Source organism: Populus trichocarpa, chromosome 1 (genome assembly GCF_000002775.5).
Source record: "Populus trichocarpa isolate Nisqually-1 chromosome 1, P.trichocarpa_v4.1, whole genome shotgun sequence".
In the NCBI taxonomy this organism is placed as follows: domain Eukaryota; kingdom Viridiplantae; phylum Streptophyta; class Magnoliopsida; order Malpighiales; family Salicaceae; genus Populus; species Populus trichocarpa.
The window spans coordinates 48968810-48990031 of record NC_037285.2 but is presented as its reverse complement, the minus strand read 5'-3'; the positions used below and the strand labels follow the sequence as shown (position 1 = coordinate 48990031).

At 32.9% G+C, this 21222-nt stretch overlaps 5 protein-coding genes across 5 annotated transcripts; 1 reads left to right on the top strand and 4 right to left on the bottom strand.

Moving 5' to 3' along the window:
• Positions 1-1611: 1611 nt before the first annotated feature.
• LOC7480415 (uncharacterized) lies at positions 1612-3364 on the top strand. The gene has a single exon (XM_024589820.2). The coding sequence runs from the start codon at positions 1779-1781 to the stop codon at positions 3132-3134; it is 1356 nt and encodes a 451-aa protein (XP_024445588.1). The 5' UTR covers positions 1612-1778; the 3' UTR covers positions 3135-3364.
• A 296-nt stretch (positions 3365-3660) lies between these two features.
• On the bottom strand, positions 3661-5630 carry LOC7480414 (putative pentatricopeptide repeat-containing protein At3g15930). Its single transcript, XM_024589813.2, has one exon. The coding sequence runs from the start codon at positions 5490-5492 to the stop codon at positions 3810-3812; it is 1683 nt and encodes a 560-aa protein (XP_024445581.1). The 5' UTR covers positions 5493-5630; the 3' UTR covers positions 3661-3809.
• Positions 5631-7474: 1844 nt separating this feature from the next.
• On the bottom strand, positions 7475-8595 carry LOC18096031 (putative germin-like protein 2-1). The gene is made up of 2 exons (XM_006370716.3): positions 8297-8595; positions 7475-8166 (listed from the first exon to the last, which is right to left on the bottom strand). The coding sequence occupies exons 1-2, from the start codon at positions 8409-8411 to the stop codon at positions 7631-7633; spliced, it is 651 nt and encodes a 216-aa protein (XP_006370778.1). The 5' UTR covers positions 8412-8595; the 3' UTR covers positions 7475-7630.
• Positions 8596-10508: 1913 nt separating this feature from the next.
• Positions 10509-11543, bottom strand: LOC7480413 (putative germin-like protein 2-3). The gene is made up of 2 exons (XM_002299004.4): positions 11382-11543; positions 10509-11238 (listed from the first exon to the last, which is right to left on the bottom strand). Exons 1-2 carry the CDS (start codon positions 11494-11496, stop codon positions 10703-10705), a joined length of 651 nt encoding a protein of 216 aa, XP_002299040.1. The 5' UTR covers positions 11497-11543; the 3' UTR covers positions 10509-10702.
• Positions 11544-12523: 980 nt separating this feature from the next.
• LOC7471683 (acetylajmalan esterase) lies at positions 12524-14271 on the bottom strand. The gene is made up of 5 exons (XM_024596820.1): positions 13996-14271; positions 13676-13888; positions 13321-13475; positions 12924-13194; positions 12524-12845 (listed from the first exon to the last, which is right to left on the bottom strand). Exons 1-5 carry the CDS (start codon positions 14264-14266, stop codon positions 12640-12642), a joined length of 1116 nt encoding a protein of 371 aa, XP_024452588.1. The 5' UTR covers positions 14267-14271; the 3' UTR covers positions 12524-12639.
• Positions 14272-21222: the final 6951 nt, after the last annotated feature.

The window sequence follows — 21222 nt, the reverse complement described above, 5'->3', positions numbered from 1 at the left end:
GATTGATTGATGGCCAAGAATGCTGGGTTCCATAATTTATAATTTATAATTTTTGGATTCATTGCATTATAATATTTTAAATTAATATTATTTGATATTTTTAAATTATTTTAATATATTGATATCAAAATTAATTTTTAAAAATAAAAAAATATATTTTTAATGTATTTTCAAGTAAAAACACTTTAAAATACAACCGCAATCACAATCCTGAACATTCCCTTATTATTATTATTTTTTTAATGGAATCCAATCATGGCCCTAAGGGAGGAATGCGTTTTATTCCTTTTTCTTAAACATTTTCTCCTGAATTGATCATCTCTACCAACACACATGATGCTTATTCTCAGATTTATAACTCCATCATTGTATTGTATTCATGCTTCAAGTTTTGAAATTTGTTTAAAATTAATTTTTTTCTTCTTTTTATCATATATACAAAGTCTAATAAGTCTTGCCTTGCATCCCGATAGAAGTTATTCCTTTTTCAATTTCCTAATTTTAGACCCATCATTTCTAAGATTTGAATCTATAAACTTTTTTAATAGAATTTTAAGTCTTAATTTGACTTTTTTTTATTGGGACATGTGCATGTTTGATATTATAAGTGTATTTTAAAAATATATTTGTATTGAAAAAATATTAATTTAATATTTTTTAATTATTTTTATGTGTTGATATTAAAAAAAATTATAAAAAAAATATTTTAATGTATTTTTAAATAAAAACATCATGCAAAATAAACTCTAAAACAACCAAAATCAATTATTAAAAAAACTTAAACAATCAATGGTAACCGTTCAAAGCACTTTTTTCTTAAAAAGTTATAAAATAGGCAATCAATGAATTTCAAGCACAGAGTTACAAAAATTAACTAAATTTAGCAAATAACTACCACCTATCATAAGGTTTTAACTAGTTAATTCAAGTTTATTAAAAACAAATTGTAAATAAAATTACAAAAATAAATTAAATTTAGCAAATAACCACAACAATCATGGTTTGAGTCATTAATTGAGCTAGTTAACCATATTTATTAAAAAGAAATAAACAAAACAATGTTTTTTGGGATAATTAAAAAAAAATGATGTTATTTTAAATAAAAATCATTGATTGAATCATTTAGATCTAACAATGTCAACTCCTTGAGTGATTTAAAAACAAAATTGACCTTAATTAGACATCAAATCCAAAAATTATATCAAATTAATATATTTTTTAATATATTAATATAAAAAATTAAAAAAAATATTTTAATATATTTTCAAATAAAAATATTATTTTAAAAAAATATTTTTAAAACACCTGCTGCACATTACCCTACACTATAAAAAATTTATAACAAATCCGCTTGTCGAGCTTTATTCTCCCCTGTAGCAGCCTCTTATTACACGTAAATACAAAGGACAAACCCTCCGAAACTCCAAAATCACCGCTCATGGAACAACACAAAAGACAGCAAAACAGAAACAAATCTTTGAAGTTCAACAAAGCTTTGATGTTCAACAACTCCAACAGTTCACACGCGCCAGCACAGTAATTTCTTAACATTTTCCACCGCGTTTCCTCTCACTATCCTTTTCTCTCTCTTGCTTTTGTCTCTCTTGTAGTTATAACTTATAATCCCCCTGGGTTTTTCTCCCTTGTTCAGAAAAATAAAGACTTTCATAGGATGCTTATAAGAGAACTAGAACACACTTATTCTCTTCGAATTCTTCACTTTTAGTGAAAATCCCCATCCGGGCATCCTTCAAAATCCAATCTTTTCTAACCCCAACATGCCTTTGCCATGGAAAAAGACCAGAGTTTCAAGATTTTCACGTCTTGTGGCAGATCTTCAGTCACCAAAAAGAGGGAATTCTCTTGTTGTTGAGACTGGTTTCCCTACTTCTCTTATTGATCTCTTTCACAAGAACCGTGAAAGGTTAAAGAAACCAACTGCCAAGAAGAAAAAGAGGAGACAACAGCAGTTGCAAGAGGTGGAGGAGGAACTTGTAATCTCTGATCCAATTCCTTTATCAAGTTCTCGAGACTTGGTGGATGTACCAGAGCCTATTCAGAATTTGGAGAATGTGGAAAGTTTTGACGCTTGTGAATTGGTGAGTCAGTTATTGCCTGTTGTTGAAGGTGTTGATGATGTTGATAATGTTACGGTTACTGATAAGAAATGTTGGGATGAGAAAGAGAAACGTTTGTTATTTGTGGTTTTGAAGATGTTTTTGGTGTTGGTTTTGGGTTTAAGTACTAAAGGGCTTGTTGTTGGGATAACAATGTCTGCTTTTGTGCTTATTTTTCTTGAATATGTGGGAAAACATGTGTTATGTTTCTTGAAACTATGTTTGAGTGTAGAGCTAGTCTTAGAACCTTTTGTCGAAAGGGTTTCTTCAGCATTTTTTATGTTGAAAGGGGTAAGGAAATGTGAAGATTCGAGTAAAGGATTGATCATTCAAGAAATAGATCAAGAAGAAGCTGTTAGTGGGGTTGATTCATGTGATTTGATTGAGACTCTTGAAATGAAGTCTTCTGTTGAGGAAATTCAAGCTGTAGAAGTTAATTTTGATATGATTGTGCCAGTCGAAGAAAATAGGGGAGCCGAATCAAGAATGGATTTACTCAGTTGTGATGGGAAAAAGATGAGGATAGTGGAGATAGAGGAAGATAGAAGTGGAGTTTTGGTATGTGAAAAAGAGAAGAGCCGAAACTCTAAGATCAGAAGAAAGATTATACAGAAATTAGTGCCCAAGAAGTTGCGTGCTGTAAAGAAGGCAAAGAAGAATAATGATAAGGAACCAGATTTTGGTAGTGAATCATCTAGTTGTTGGGGAGACGTTGAGGGGAGAATTGAAGAGGGAATAAATGAGAGAAAAGGAGAAGAACCCTATCAGGGAATTTCTAGTTCTAGCACTGGATGGCAGGCTAAAATGGAAGTGGTTGTAGTCGAAAAGGGGAAAACCGAAAAAAAGGGCAGTTCAGATTACCTGATTCTCTTTTTTGTTGCGCTTGCTGGACTTGTAGGAGGTCGGAGTCTATCCCTTGTACTTACACTTGCAGCATGTTTGATGATAAAATTGGTTGCAAGATATAGATGTGTAAATGAGCCTATGAATAGGTCCCCTGCTTCAATTTCAAGCTAGGATCTTTGGTGATCTTTTGTTCAAAAAGGGTCTTTCTTGTTTTTTACAATTTATTTTTGCAGTTTTTGCTTCTGGGGAAAGTGTTCTTCAAGCGTTAAAACTGTATCAAAAATGCTCAGTCTGGTGAGCATTTACAACCTTTTTGTTGGGATTCCAACTTGAGGTGTTGTATCCTGAACTGTAAATTTACAGACACATAATCAAGATTCATAAATACTTTCAATGCTTAATTTTTGGAAATTTTCTGCTTACATATCCTGGTTTTATTTCAGTTTAAGAAGCTTCATCAGGTCTGTAATTTTAGCTCTGTCAACTGCTAGTAGACCAATAGAAATGTTCAGCTCAGGTGCATTAAGCATTATCTATACTACAAAAGAACTGTCAAATGCACGTGTTTGAGGTGGTTCAACGTTTCTGTGAACACTTTCAGCCATATTTACTATTTAGTCGTCTTGAGCTTTAGAATTACTAGTTGCTCTAGTAGATTCACAACGTGTTGCAATCTGGTAAAAGGTAAGGACTGAACTTGAAGTTATAAACATCAGTTTTTCTTCAACGAAATGTCCTGCTTCTACACTCTGTAACATAAATCTATTGCTTAAATACAGGGAAAGAATGGAGTTCTGTTCTTCCATCTATCAACCACTCAATGCAAGTAACATTCACAGCTTCACATCATGGTTTTACATCCACAAAACTCATGCCAGGCGCCTTTCTTGTGTCAAATTCTTTTATGAATTTTCTAGTCTCTGCAACCTGAGCCCATTGACCTGCCAGGGCATAGAAGTTGGATAGCAGGATACGAGTTTCATGGCTATTAGAACTCAACTTCGACATTTCATTTGCAACCTTCTTTCCGAAATCAAATTCTGAATACTTCATGCAAGCACTCAGCAAAGTTTTATAAGCTATGAGCCTTTCCTCAGGTAGCAGCAACTGAATGAACTCTTCTGCCTGATGCAAAAGTCCCGCTCTACTTAGTAGATCAATTAGACAGCCAAAGTGCTCCATCTTCAGTTGCATTTTGTAATCACTGACCATACTTTTGAATAATTGGCAACCTTCTTTAACTAACCCAGAATGGATGCAAGCTGTTAACACTGAAACAAGCGTGGATTCATTAGGCCTAATTCCTTGGTTTTCCATCCGATTAAACATACTCAAAGCTTCATTCCCATACCCATTGTTTGCAAGCCCTTCAATCATTGCAGTCCAAGTAAAAACATCTGTGTATTCCATCTTATAAAAGGTAACCAAGGCCTCCTCCACGCTCCCACACTTCGAATACATAGTAATCAGGGCTGTTTTCAGAAAAACATCCTGTCTTACATTGCTATTCCGGTTAATGAACCGATGAAGAAGCCGAGCACACTGCAGGTCCGATATGCTGGCACAAGCTAAAAGAACACTAACCATTGTATTTTCATCTGGTATCACCCCCGCACTATCCATTTTCTCGAAAAGGTCCAACGCCTCATTCGGACACCGTGCCTTAACATACGCATGAACCATCAAGTTCCACAAAACACGATCTTTATCAACAATCTCATCAAAGACATCGCGAGCCAAATCTATCAGCCCCATCTCAACATAAGCATTGATCAAAATCGTATACGAGACAACATCTCCTTCATGAACAAATTCATCAAACATTTTCGACGCATCATCAATTTCTTTGCACTTAATGTAAAAATTCAACAACGCATTATCCACATTCAAAAAACATCCAAACCCCACTTTTATTACATAGCCATGGACTGACCTTCCATACTCTAGACCCTCCATTTGTGCCTGTGCACAAGCTGACAATACAATCACCAAACTGATCTTATCAGCTTTAACACATCCACACATCAACTTTTTGAACAAAACCATCACTTCAGTGAATGAATTATTGGTATTATAAATGCCCATCAGAGAATTCCAGCTTGCAACATCTCTGTCAGGCATTCTATCAAACAGAAAGCAAGCATCAGTTGAGTTGCCGACAGAGCCATAAAAATGGACAAGAGCATTTTGGACATAAATGTCAGAATCTAGGCCAGTTTTTATCACATGGGTATGCACTTGTTTGCCATTAGAATCAGTAAACAAACGTGAACAAGCCTTGAGTAGACACGGGTAGGTGTAGTTATCAGGTCTAGTTGAGCATGTTTTAATGAAGAAGTTGTAGACAAGAATGGCTTTGATGGGTGCGGTGGGGCTTCTAGAATAGGCTCTAATAAGGCAGTTCCATGTTGGGGTGGAATAAGTGAAGCCAGTTGTGATGGTGTGGGTGAGGATTTGATCAAGAAATTTGATGTTAAGGGCTTTTGTTTTGAGGGACAAGAGAATTTTTTGCAAGTGATTGTAGCACATTAGGATATTGTGATTGGTTTTTGCTGTTGTTGGGATAGGATTATGACAGTAGAAAGGTTTGTCAAATAATTTAGTGGATCAGCATACGTAGTGGAGGTGTCTTGTTATAAGTAAAGCTAAAACTTTCCCCCACCCATTGGCAATGGCAATATGAATTTCAATAGTAATCCGCATGAGTGTTGGTTTTTTTTTTTTTTAGCATTTTAACTTATTTTTTTCTTTGATTATTGATTTATTTATAAAATTTAATTTTTATATGATATGTTTATAAAAATTTAGAGTAGATAATTCATTTTAATTTATCTTTATATAGTTATTGTAGTGTTAAAAAACTATCTCATCATCGCGGTATGATCTATTTTTAAAAAAATTTAGTTAAATATAAAATAATTTTTTAAAATAGGTTATTAAACTTTGTGGAGTCAATAACTCGGTTTGCGAGATGGCAAAATAACCTTGGTTACCTCTGTTTGCGGGTTTAGCCGGGTACTTTTTTTTTCCTAATTGAACTCAATTATGTGATCGTCTATTTTTTTTTATTAAATAGTTACAAAAATAGTTTTTTTTTTTAAAAAAACATGTTATTAAATTTTAGAAAGTTCATGGGCTCATTGACGTGTATGGCGAGTTTAACTATTTTATATATATATATATATATATATATATATATATATATATAAATTTATTTTTTTTAATTTTATCATTTGATATTAGATTGATTGAGAATTAAATTTCATGATTTGTTTCGTTTTGTTTTCTTTGAGGTTATTATAGTTTTAAAAAAAGTCTCAGTATTGGTTTGAAGCTCGATTTTGTGATCGTTTATTTTTGTTATCATATAGTTAAATAAATAATGGTTTAAAAAAAACAAGTTATTAATCCCAATAGAATTTATTATCCGGTTTGTGGGTTTGATGTATTGACCCGAGTTACCCAACTCACGGGTTTAATAGATTTACCCATCAAACCTGATATGTTTTATTTTTTTTAGTTTTTAGTCATTTAATTTTTCTAATTGTTTTTTTTATTTCACTCTTATTTAATATTGGATTGGTTGATAAATAAAATTCATGGTTTATTTTTTTCTACTTTCTATAGGGTTATCACGATTTCAAATAAATATTTTTTTTTAAGATTGATGCTGGATTTTAAAAGTATCTAATATTATCATAAAATTAAATAAAAATAATTTATAAAAATAATAAAGTTATTAAACCTACTGAAGTTCACGACTCAGGTCGTAGGATGATCAAGGTTGATGTTGATCCAATCTGGCATCTTCTTAATATAAAAAAAATCAGCTTAAAGTTTTTTTAAAAGTCATGTTATATTTTTACTTGTCATTCAAATTATTTTTTAACCTATTATATTAAATAATTGATTTTAAATCAATTTTCATTTAATTTAATTAAAAACTTTAATTTAATTCAAAACTTGAGTCAGGTAAGAAGTTGAATTTATAAGTTTTAAGATTATTTAATGCTACAATAAAAAAATTTAAAATAATCTGAACTCGCAGTGTTTAACGAGCAAATTTAATAGTGTATTCTAAAATCACAGCTATTTCAATAATTCACTTCGGATTCTCATTTCTAGCAAAAAAGAAAAAGAAAAAAAAGATGGTGGTGGGTCCAGGTTTGAAATCAAAATAAAATAATTTATTGTATTTATATCTTTTATCTTTTATCTTGAAATAATAATCAATTACCATCTAAATATTTAGCTGCGAGATGGAGACGAAAACAAAAGGATAAATATGTATATGAAATGATTTTAGGGTGAAAATTTGTCCTAGCTAGCTCTATCTTCTTCTCCGTGACAGTAATCAAACGTGTCTGCAAAATGGTAAGGTTTATTCTTTCTACTGTTCCTAACTGATTGGTCTCTTTTTTTCTCATTTATATTACGGAAAACTTGGTATATGACTGGAAGAAATTCTTGCAGACTTCCATTTTGGCAATCAAAGTCAGAAGGCAGCAGTATATAAGCAAACTATAAATTCTGGCGAACTTTGTGGAAATCTTGCAAACATTTTGCAAATAAATTGCATAAATAATAAAAAATAGAATAAATGAGGACTAGACGAACATAATGGTAAGAAAGGAGGAAATCTTCTTCAGTTCAGGATCCATGACAGTCTAGAATTGAGCTTGAAGTTTCTCAACTACAGACTTGTCCACCTGGAAAGCCTTGGCTAGAATATCATTTGGAATGCTTGGAGTGGATCCAAATAGGGTATTAGCAACGAGAAGAACACCGGGGTTTTGGCTGCTCAAGGAAGAGATCGAGAAAGCACTTCCGAGGCCAACATTTCTCTGGAAGTGAACAAGTCCAATTGGAAACACAAACACATCACCCTTTTCCAGGACCTTGGTGATGAGCCTGTTATCAGGGTTAGAAGTCACGAAGCCAACAAGGAGTCTGCCTTCTAAGACGGTGAGAATCTCAGTAGCACGAGGGTGTGAGTGAGGAGGGATCAGGCCCCACGGTGCATAGTCAATGCGGGCCATCGAGATCCCAAGGGTGTTGAGTCCAGGTATTTGTCCTACGAAGACCGGTGTAACTGCTGAGCCAAGGGCATTTGATGTGTTTCCTGGAATATGGAGGCCGCTGAAGGAGAAGTGGTTGGCTTGTACCATCTTTGAGTCCAAGCAAGCTAGGCCATTAACTCTTGCTGCATACCAAGAAAAACGTAAGAGACATTGCATAACATTTTGATGTTTTTGGAATAGCAGAGGCAGAAACATACTGTAACCAAATTTTATGCAATTAAAGTAACTGCAGTATATCAGTACAATCCTGACCTGAGCTAGTAGGATCGGCAACGCAGAAATCTTGCAATGGACTGGGCTGAAAGGAAGCGACCATGGAAAAGGAAATGGCTATGAAAGTTGAAATAACCAAAATGCGATTAGCCATTTTGATTCTTCGGAGTATTGTTTGAGAGAAACTGATAAACTAGTACTGATGAAGTAAGTTTTTGATGGGAAGTTATGGTTACAGGAACTCTTATTTATAGTGATTGTAGAGTTGCAGATAGGCATGAGAATTAAAGTATGGATCCAGAATTCATGAATTAGTCTTTGAAGATATTAGCTACTATGCGATTTCTTCATGTGTTGAAAGAGTCTGCTATCTTCAATTCAATCTGAATATTTTAACTAGAAGTAAATGATTTTCATCCAGATGTCTTGTTTTCTGTCAGGATGCTCAATATAATATGGGACTATTCAAAAGACTATTATAGTATGTGTTACACATGTGAGTCCAAATTCTGATGCCTCACCGTCTATGGAAAATGGAAAATAATAAGCTGGAGTACTGCCATGGAGTCCTTGTTCTGTGAATCTAAGCATGGTTTGATATTGTCAAACAGTGCTAAAAACGATTCGACAGGCTTCAGGTTTGCCCCAAATCAGCACAAAGTTTTAACACATGCATGGAAGGTATTGGTGTGTGTCAAGCAAAAACTTCAGTTATGCTGCTACTGGTATGGATTTTTCACAGGCAAGTCTTGCTCGATGAATCAGGGAAAGGAACTGCCATGGACAAAAGAACTTTTTGCAAGTGATTGTTGCACATCAGGATATTGTGATTGAATTTTGCTGTTGTTGGGATAGGATTATGACAGCAGAAAGGGATAATTAGTGGATCAGCATACTAAGTGGAGGTGTCTTGTTTTTCAAAGTCACTGCTCTTTCAATAATTCACTTCGGAATCTCATTTCCGGCAACAAAAAGATGATGTTGGGTCCAAGTTGGCCATAACCATAACAAAATATACTAAAGCCGAAGAGGTACTAGGAACCCTTGTTTTGCTGTGGATTACAACAATAAAATATCTGTTCTTCCACTTAGTCTAATCAAATGTAGCGTTATTTAGACAGGTATTAGGGTTTTTTTTTTGTTTTTTTCTTAACAATAAAAATACTAAAATGACCTTGGAACCAAAAGATTACAAGTCTTTGATCCAGGGGTGTTGTCGGTTTTTTCAACTTTAGTATACAAGTGGATTACTAAAATACCCTTTAAATCACAATACCAAAGATTTTGGTCAAGGGTTATTGCTATTTTTCTTTTTTGTTGAGGGCATTGTCCTATTTAACTATAATAAAATAATAATTATTTTTAAAAAGTTGATGGTGCATGATTTACACGCTCTAGCGTATGGGAGACACCCGTCTATTTTAGATGGCATGTACGGCGCCTCTCGATTGTTTAAGCTATCCAACCACCGTGTAGTTAGATGCATTGCTGCATCCTCTTTCATCCAGTGCGGTGCATGACTTCAATGGTTGGTTGGGTGATTTATTATTGATGAGTTTTTTTTTTTCCTCTCTCCTCCCACAAAAAATGCAGATTGATCTTTTTTGTTTTTAGTATTTGTGTTTTGATCTTTTTTTTTTGTCCTTAGTCTCTAATAAAAGTTTTATTTCCTTTCAATCTAGTTTTTCAATTATAAATTTTTTATATATTATAATTTTTAATTTGGTCTATATTATTTATTTTGATTTTTTTTTAAGTTAATTTTTACAATCTCACTCTTTTATTCATAAAAGGTTGCACTAGATTTTCAATTTTTTTTGGGTTTGTCTCTTGTGTTTCATTAAATTTATGTATCTCTTCAGTCTTTCGTTGTCCACCAGCAACCACAGCAAAACTCCCAACCACCATCTAAACTACCACCTTGATCTTCTAGAATTAGCTTCTCAACTACCAACACATCCACCTGGAAAGCTTTTCAAGTTGAATTCGGACTTTAATGCGTTTCTGTGAGTGAGAGGATAGTTTAAGATCATCTATGAACACACTATGGTTGAACTTGATGGTTTGGCTAATTCTGAAGAGAAGATTAATTAATCTGTCAGGTTATAATGTTTTCTGCTGGGAATTCTTCTTGTTCTACGGTTAACAGTTTGAGGGAATCTAGTAGTCTGAGGTGTTATGACAACGAGTCAAGTCTTGCTTCTCTTACACTCTTGACATTTTAAAAATTCTATCTATGACAAAGCAGTATTTGTGTGGAATTACAGTGATCAAACATCAGTACTATCTGATCAAATTTTAACTGTTGAAAAATTTATGGAAATGATAGTACAAGCATGTTGCAAGTAAATGATACAAATCGTTGAATACGAAAACAAAAGAAAACTAGACGAACATAATGGTAAGAAAGGAGGAAATCTTCTTCAGTTCAGGATCCATGACAGTCTAGAATTGAGCTTGAAGTTTCTCAACTACAGACTTGTCCACCTGGAAAGCCTTGGCTAGAATATCATTTGGAATGCTTGGAGTGGATCCAAATAGGGTATTAGCAACGAGAAGAACACCGGGGTTTTGGCTGCTCAAGGAAGAGATCGAGAAAGCACTTCCGAGGCCAACATTTCTCTGGAAGTGAACAAGTCCAATTGGAAACACAAACACATCACCCTTTTCCAGGACCTTGGTGATGAGCCTGTTATCAGGGTTAGAAGTCACGAAGCCAACAAGGAGTCTGCCTTCTAAGACGGTGAGAATCTCAGTAGCACGAGGGTGTGAGTGAGGAGGGATCAGGCCCCACGGTGCATAGTCAATGCGGGCCATCGAGATCCCAAGGGTGTTGAGTCCAGGTATTTGTCCTACGAAGACCGGTGTAACTGCTGAGCCAAGGGCATTTGATGTGTTTCCTGGAATATGGAGGCCGCTGAAGGAGAAGTGGTTGGCTTGTACCATCTTTGAGTCCAAGCAAGCTAGGCCATTAACTCTTGCTGCATACCAAGAAAAACGTAAGAGACATTGCATAACATTTTGATGTTTTTGGAATAGCAGAAGCACAAACATTACTGTAACCAAATTTTATGCAATTAAAGTAACTTCAGTATGATCCTGTGTATATCAGTTCAATCCTGACCTGAGCTAGTAGGATCGGAAACGCAGAAATCTTGCAATGGACTAGGCTCAAAGGAAGTGACCACGGCACAAGCAATGGCTAAAAAACTCACAATAACCAAAATGTGGCTAGCCATTTTGATCCTCTGTGTTATTACCAGCAAGAAACTGATAAACTATCAACGTGGTGATGGAAACTTATTGTTACAAGAACCCTTATATATAGTGAACGTAGAACTATGTATAAGAATCAGTCTTCCAAGGAATTAGCTGCCGTCCAGAGTCTATAAATGTTGAAAGAGTCTGTCATCTTCATTTCAAGCCAATACCGTGAGACTCTTTCATGTCCTGATGCTGTTGTCTTACTCCTAATAGCCTCATATATTATGTGACTTTTGGGTACTATTACTAATTTAATTTGTTGACTTGATCAATCTACTAAGTTGGCTTAACACTTCAGTATTTCCATGCTTTTATAAAAACAAATATGAAAATTAATGATGGATTAATGGTTTTGTATCCCTATTTTGGACATGAGCTGTTGTCTGAGGGAGAATCTGAGTTTGGCTTGACAAATCTTGTCATAGTTTTCTCTGTTGGATTTATTAGCCCCTGGCAGCCAGCTTTTGCTTCCTCATCTAGCTTGGTAGGAAAATATCAGCAAAGCAAATATTTATGCTTAAATACACAATATCTTTGACCTGGTAATCTGCAAATATAACTGTGCAAAAATGGAGAGAGAATTTGGCAGATTATTCAACTGACTTTACTTGAGGCATGCCCCTTTAACAGACTTCACTTGAGGTATGCCCCCAAGCAGCCTCACTAACTACGGAACAGTAATTCAATAGTGTGGAGAAAAAATGTTATGGAACTGTCAAAGCCAAGTCTTCATCCAAGGAAGCAGGGAAAGGGCTTGAGTCTCCTGAGCATGTTAGACTTTTTGGAACTGTTTTATATTTGGCCGCTCATGATCGGGAATAACCCAAATTGCATGGAAAATAAGAGATTCACCTTTACATAAAATTAAAGGCCTTCATCAATAATCTTAATATTGAAGGATTCTTGAAGAGTGGAACATTGTTTTCACGCGTGTAGTCAAAACAAATTGTTGGTTATTTTTTTTTTTACATGGAAAACAGTTCAGTTTTAATCACAGCAAGATTTATAGGAGATTGAAAGGTATGTTTAATCAACTTCATACTTCCGCTTGCGAATATATGTTATTCTTCATAGCACAAATGTGATAATTCTAGACAATTTTCAGTAGAGCTAAAACTTTAGGATTGAAACTTTGAGAAGATGTCTTGAATATACCACTTTGCAATGTGCTTATGAGATTCCTGGGTCATATGGAGTCCATCCCAAGAGATATACTTTCGAGGATCTGAACATGACTGAACACCCTGAGTTCCACACTTCTTTCTGTGATCAAAATTATATTTACCTCCGGTGCCGCAACAAGCCACCAGCACAGATTCGAACCCTACGTAATGAAAATTCAAGTAAATATTTCATTATTACATTTATTTCTCAATGAGGATAGATGTCTTTGTATACTTACCAAGTTTCTGGTGATTATCCAAAACTGATTGCATGGCAGTATAATAATCACCAATCAATATGTGCACATCAGGGTGTTCCTTTCTCAGTCTTGAAATGGCTTCCCGGAGAAGATCATTGTGATACTTAATGAAGTCGTTGTAATCTTTCAGACAACCGAATTGATCGCGAGCATCGGAAGAATTCGAGCGCATTGCAAGCAAACTCGGTGCGCAACCTACGTGCAAGTATCCAGTGACAAGCACTTGAGTCGCCCCATAACCGATGATTTTCTGTATAATATATCAACAACGTAGTAAAAAACATCAATAAAAGAATCAAAAGTATGATCAGAAGAAAATAAATATGATTAAACAGACTTATTCTACCATGATGATGCAGCAGGTTAATTAACTTACTCTTACACCTTCTTCATTGGCTTTTATAACTTGAGACACAAGATCCATCTTCTTTAGCTCCTCAATGGTTTTGCCTCTAAGCATCGCGGTGAGATAGTCATTAGCTCCCATTGCTTCAATACTGAATAGAGATGATTTGAGTTTCTCTTTGCAATCTACTGGACATGAAAAAAATCATATGGACTAATCTTTGGTTAGATATATACGTTGCAGATGTTTTTGCAAGAGTTTTTTTAAATTGAAAATACATCAAAATTGTGATTCTTTTCAGTTTATCAGACTGGTCGAAAAACTACGTGAAAAACACTTTCAAAAAGTGGGGGTAAGGGGGAGAAAATGCTATGTGAATAATTACCTTTACTGTTATTACACAATGATTTTGCATAATTGCCCCACCATTGAAGTTGGATATCTAGAGAAATGTTAATAAATGGCTGGAGATTGAATTTCTCCAAAGCTTCACGTGGTAGGGCAGTAGCACCAGCAACTGCAAAATTCACCCCACCATGTGTGTCCTTTACATCCTTGTTTAAGTAAGGATTAAGAAGGGGAAGACAAGCTGCTTTTGCTGCAAATTAAAGTTCAAAGAACAACCAGCTTAGAGACAAACACTCCTCTAGTTCTCCTTGCTGTCAAGAAAAAAAAGGACATGGACGGGTGATTTTAATTCCTTACCAAAGTAGTCAATTACAAGGAATCCATCAGAGTATCTACCCTTTGCATCCTTAATGCTTCTTCCATAAGGAGCATTGAATTCTGATGCGTTAGGAGTTAGATGCATGGCGTTTCCCGTGTCTGACATTGAAGTTCCAAAATTGTATATCGCATCAAACCCACAATTCTTATGTTTTGTTGCATCACAGGAGCTCGAATTGGATAAAACAAGAACCAAGAGAGAGCATGTCACTATAAGAACACGGGAGAAAACCATTTTAGCGGTACCCATAAAGGCTTGGCTTGAATGAACTAAATGGGATTTTTGGTTTTATCAGAATATATATATAGGCAGGATTTCAAGCTGTTCAGGTACAACTGTATAATGAAGTAATCAAGCAAAACATTAAAATTTTGTTAATAATTTACTTTTCATCTTTTCTTGTAGCAATAATTTTCTAGTACTCTACAAAAATTCAGATGCTATCAGACCAGTTCGGCATGGTAATGCGAAACCTGACTAATTTGAAACCGATTAATCCGAATTAAAAAATAAAAATTTTTTAAAAAAAAAAATCAATTAGCCTAGTAAAAAACTCGGATTGACGAGTTAAAACCCAACTCTTAACAAATTTACTTAAAAAAAATTATCAAAACAATATATTTTAATCTTTTTGTGGTTATCTAAACCTTGTTCTTGGTCGTGTTTGATAGATGTCAGCCACAGTTGGCATTTCATTTGAAACCATATTCTGTGGTATTTATTAAGTGTAATTAGCTATCTATAAAATAACTGTTCCAATAAATTATTTTGCTAATATAGAGGTCCAACTTCATTAATGAAGGAGTACGGTCAAAACATTGTTTATATAAAATTTAAATTTTTTTATTTAAAATTAATTTTTTTAATATTTTTAAGTTATTTATATTTATTGATATCAAAATTAAATTATAAAAAATAAAAAAAATATTATTTTAAAATATTTTTATATAAAAAATATTTTAAAACGCAATATTTATCATACTCTCAAATAAACTTTAATATAATGAGAGCTGTAATTTTATAGAAATGTTTTTATAAAAAAATCAAAATTTATTAAGCAACTGTTATAAGAAAATTCGTTATGATTGCCCCTTAATTGCATGAAGTCACAAGACTTTATGTGCACTTTTAATTTCCCTTTAATTGCATGAAGTTACGAAACTTCATATAACCTTTTAATTACATACAGTTACAAAACTTTATATATATATATATATAAACCTTTCCAAATGATATTCGTTATAATTGCCAAACAATTTTTTTTTGGCATAATGTTCAAGTGTCAAAACACACATTTTAAAAAATAATAAAAATTCACGGGTCATCCATAAATACATTGGTTTTATTTTAATTAAGAGATTATAAAAGTAGACAAATACAATAGATTGACGAAATGTTTTCTTTTTTAAAGTGATCATGATAATCTAAAAAAAATATTTTTTTAAAAAGAAAACAAATAATATAGCTCAATTCTCAAACAATTAAAAATAAAAGTATGAATTAGGATAAAAAAAAAAACTAAAAAAATTGTCATTGTTAACATGAGTTAGAATTGTTGGGTTGGTTGCCATTAATGTGCAACAACCATTGACAATTGTAGCAGCTGCAGCTGGAGTTGCACCAACCATGTGCACTCATCTAAGATGTCAAAGGTTGGCAGCCACCATTGTTGAAGAAGAGCTGGAGTTGGCAGCCACATTTGTTGAAGAAGAGCTGGAATTGGCAGTCACCATTGTTGACAAAAGAGCTGGAGGAGCTGCCATGAATGCCTATAAATAGAGGCATACATTAGAGAGCAAAAGTGAGAGAGTTAAGAGAAGGAAAGTAGAGCCAAAGATGTGAGAGATGTAGGAGAGAGTGGGCTGCCAAGACAGCCAGCAGTAGCTGCCATTGCAGCACTGAGAAGAGAGAAATAGAGTGAGGTTGAGAGTTGCTAAAGAGGGGATAATTCCTCCTCCTCTATTGTTGTAAATCTTGTTTTCTCCCTATATAATGCAATGACTTCTCCCGTGGATGTAGGCGGTTTGCCGAACCATGTTAAATATTGTGTCAGTGTGCTTAGCCTCCAATAGGCAAATATCAGAGCATCACCGGTCGGAATTCCCTACAAGAATCACAAACCTATAACCCTAGTAATTAGAGCCGAGCCAACTTAAGTTAAGATGTCAAACCTAATAACTAATTTATGAGATGAGGATAACTCGATAAGAGAAAATATAAAAATAATCACAAAGCCCATAAAAACAGTCAATGTCAATCCGTGTTAACTTTTAAAACTCGTGATCTTAGTCATTAGACCAGAAGTACCATACATGAAAAAATCGTGAAACCCAATCCCCAACAAATCAAATATTGAATGGCAAAAAAAAAAACAATTACACAAAAGGATCTAATAAAAAAAAGCAACAATTAAAATAATGATGGTGAAAATCTAAATAAAAAATAAATTAAAGGGCAACTATAATTTTTTTATTGGAGGGTTAAATTGAAAAGAAAAATAACTTTAACAAAAGAAAAAAAATCAAAAACATTAGGATTAAATTGAGAAAAATAATACACCATAAATTTAGATTGAAGGATACGATTGAAAACCAATAAAATTTTTACAAAAAACAAAGAAAAAAAATTAAAAATTAAAAAAGTAAAAATCAAATAAAAAAATTAATATGTCAAATCAGAATAGATGAAAAAAGTATTTTTTTGAAATACCGGTAAAAACTTCCTAATGGATCTGCATGATTACATTGTTTGTTTTTTAAAGAACAATTAGCTTTTGTTAATAACACGGGGTATATGTTCTATAGGAAAAAGTAAAGTTTGGAGGGTTCGACGGGGAAGGGGATGGAAATTCAACCTCACAATTTGAAGGGGATGGATCTGATCGTTTGGTGACTTGATTTTCAATTTTCCAGGTGCGCCAGCCCATGTTCTCAAAGGGGCCCTTGGAATTTCCACCATCCAATTCCTCTCCTCCACAAGATTTTGCTCTTTGATTTTCAAATTTTTTTATTTAGACTTGTTTTTTTCACCATTGTCCGATCTTTAATGCTCGATTGAGAACGTGAGTATCGTTTGGGAACGCAGTGCAAACCGTATTTCTAAAAAAATCAATTTTTTTTTTGTTAAAATTTAATATATTTTGTATGTTTTTGATCGTTTTGATGTGCTGATGTAAAAAATAATTTTAAAAAAATAAAAAATACTATTAGCATATATTTTAACATGAAAAATTATTTGAAAAGCAATCGCAATCACACAGCAGACATGTAACGCATGCACTCAAGTTCTTAAAACGCCCTTCACAAATTTGTCAACTTCTTGCTCCGTTGTCATTGCCTCTAATGTTTCTATGCTTTTTATTCATGTCTACGTCCAAAATTTGCCATAACCCTATCCCTCATGCCTCGTCCACCCTCTTGTTTGCCCATAATAATGACACTCCTGGACAATATTTTTTAAGAAAATTTATAAGATTGAATTATATACAGTTACAAAACTTTATGTTCTACTAGCTGCAAAAGTTTCCTCCCCTGATTGACTAAAGCCATAAAAATCCATCCTGTCCCTGCTGATTCAAGGTAAAGATTGCTGGAATGAAGCTGTTTTCCTTTCGTTTCTTGCCATGGCGGCTTTCTGCCATTGTAACTGTGCTTGAAAGTCGATAAAAAAAATGTCGTTGAGGGGATGATCACAAGTGGAATGTATCATTCCCCTGCAAATCGAGCCACAGCACGATGCCGTGCAAGCTTTTGAGGCTAGCAAATTCAACATGGGGAATGGCAAAGAAGCTGGAGAAAAATATTGGAAAGTGTCATGGGGATATAAGGTTAATTTCTCCAAATGAAATGGATTTCTGCATTTTCAAGATATTAAATATAGGAAAACAAAATATATAATCTCTCTCCATGTTGTCTTTATTTATTATTTATTTTTTCTTTTTTTTGTCACGGGATACTAGATAAAGTATGGGTAATTAAAGGGATTTTCGGAATCACCCACCAACATTAGAGATAGAGGTCATCATTTTCGGTTCGGTTCGGTTTTATTAAAAAAATAACCAAACCGAAATTTTTTTAAAAAAAAATTAATCGGTTTTTTTCATGATTTGATTTTTTCAGTTATTTTTTTTAAAAAAAATTTAGTTTTCTCCATTTTTTAATTTTTTTTATTCACCCCTAATTAGAAATTAGAAATATTTATTAGCAACTGGAACGTGAGAGTATTTCGAAAGGGCCAGACTTGGGCCACCAAGTAGTCTGCTCATCCCTGGACAGGTTAGATCGGTTGGGGCCCATACATGAAATAGTCTTAGGTCCAAGATGAAAAAAGAATAAAAGAATAAAAGAGATCAAGGTTGGTTGTATAAATATGAAGATTATTCAAAGCATGGAGGGCTAAGACCCTGGATTTGAGAACCTTGAGCAGAGCACTCCAAACTTGGACTTTTTTTTTTCATATATTACAAAAAGGATTTTGGAAAATAATGTTAAGTCTCGCAAACACATTTTAAAAATAATAAAAATCCATGAGTCAAAGATAAATACATTTGTTTTATTTTAATTAAGAGATTATAAAAAAATAAAAACAATCACGAAGCCCATTAAAAAAAAAATCAATGTCAACCCACATTAACTATTAAAACCTATGACCTAAGTCATTAGACTAGAAGTACTATGCATGAAAAAAATGTGAAGCTCAATTCCCAACAAATCAAACATTGAATAACGAAATCAGAAAAAAAAAATTAATTACACAAAATGGTCTAAATTAAAAAAAAATAGCAATTAAAATAATAATGGTAAAAATTAAAATAAAAAATAAATTAGAGGACAACTACAAATTTTTTATTGGAGGGTTAAATTAAAAAGAAAAATAATTTTAACAAAAAGAAAAAAAAGAAAAAAATCAAAAGAATTAGCACCAAATTGAGCAAAATAATACACCAAAAATTTAGATTGATGGATGAAATTGAAAACCAATGAAATATTTACAAAAAGACCAAGGAAAAAAATCAGAAATCTAAAGAATAGGACAAAATAAAAAATATATATATGTCAAATTGAAATTAATAGATAAAATTAAAAACAAATAAATTTTTTATAAAAGGATCAAGAAAAAAAATCAGGAATCAAAAGAATAAATATTAGAGTTAAAATATCAACAATAAACATGACCAACCTATAATTTTCAAAGGATAAGAGAATATATATATATATATATATATATATATATATATATATATAAAAGAAGAAAAGTCTATTATCATTTATACATGTTGTAGTAGAAGAAAACAGACGTAATGACACTTTTAAAAACATGAAAAAAGAGTATATGTTTTCAAAGAACAATGTGATCTGCATCTAGAATGTTTTTTAAGGAAAAATTAGCTATTTTTAATAATTTGGGGTGTACGTTCTAAATTTTTTTGACCTGGTCAACACAAGTTAGAACGAGAAACTTGTAATCCTAATAATTTTAAAAGAATAGCTGAGGTTAAGTCGTCAAACTTGAAACTTGGGTCATAAAATCGGGATAATCCGACAGGAGAAAAAATAAAAACAGCCGCAAAGCCCATAAAAAAATCAATGTCAACCCGCGTGAACTTTTAAAACTCATGACCTAAGTCATTAGACCAGAAGCACCATACATGAAAAAACCGTGAAACTCAATCTCCAACAAATCAAACATTGAATGATAAAATTAAAAAAAAAAATTAATTACACAAAAGGGTCTAAAATTAAAAAATATATAGCAATTAAAATAATAACGGTGAAAATTAAAATAAAAAAATAAATTAGAGGGCAACCAAAAAATTTTTTATTGAAGGGTTAAATAAAAAAAAAAACTTTTTTTAAAAAAAAATCAAAAGAAAGAGATCAATTAGGGTGTATGCTCTAGAGGAAAAGGCAAGGTTTGGAGGGTTTGGGCATAATTTGATGGATGGAAATTCAACCATGTGCAAGACTTGAGCGCATACGTGATGTAATCCACGTTCCCAAAGGAGCATTAAAGATTGGACAATGGTGAGAAAAAAACAAGTTTAAATAAAAAAAATGAAAATCAAAGGGCAAAATCTCGTGGAGGAGAGGAATTGGATGGCGGAAATTCCAAGGGCCCCTTTGAGAACATGGGCTGGCGCACCTGGAAAATTGAAAATCAAGTCACCAATTGTCAACTTCTTGCTCCGTTGTCATTGCCTCTTATGTTTCTTTCTATGCCTTTTTTATTCATTTCTATCTCCAAAATTTGCCATAACTCTATCCCTCATCCACCCTCTTGTTTGCCTTAATAATAATAATAATAAACTCCTACACAATATTATTACAGAAAATTATTAAGATTAATTTATTCCATGCATGAAAAAGTACTTTTACTCGTTAGTGTGGTTATGGTTGCTTTTTAAATAACTTTTCGTGTCAAAATACATGCCAATGTTGTTTTTTTATTTTTTAAAAATTATTTTTGACATCAGCATATCAAAATGATTTGAAAACACTAAAAACATATGAATTTGAAGTTAATAAAAAAATAAAAAATTTACAAATTTTTTCAAAAGCACTTTTGAAACACAGAAACAAACTGGCCCATGACGACTCTCAATGATATATGTTATTTTTCATGACATGATAAAAAGAAAGTTTACGTTAATTTTTTTGAGTAACGCTATATTATTGTCTACATATAAAATATATAGGTGTAAGGAAATAAAAGAGATATTTCTATTTTATATTTTTATCTTTATTTTTTCAAATAATTACATTTATGTTCTTTCTATAAATATTCTTTTTAATTTTACCGTCAACTAAAAACAAATAAAACTCTTATTTATAGAGTTTAACAACCTATTTCTATGAAAGGAATGACAAATCTTGGATTTGGATTTTTTAAATAAAAAGAAGATATCTTTAAAGTGAGAAAATATTAAATTCAACATGAAATCCACGTAAGTCCTAACAAGAACATTATTCTTAGGTGATTCTAGCTGTTGATGTGCCACCATAAACAAATCATTCTTTCCATGGGCTATAGATTATGATATTAAAAAATAATCTAATTTTAAAATATAATTATACACGCTAACCCCCTGTCTTTCCATGTGAGATTGCTTATTTTATTGCCAAATAGATCTTATAATAAAAAGTTCTTCAGCATCATCTGGTTGCTATGGGCTCTGATTCGCAGTCAACACATGGTCTGATTGTCAT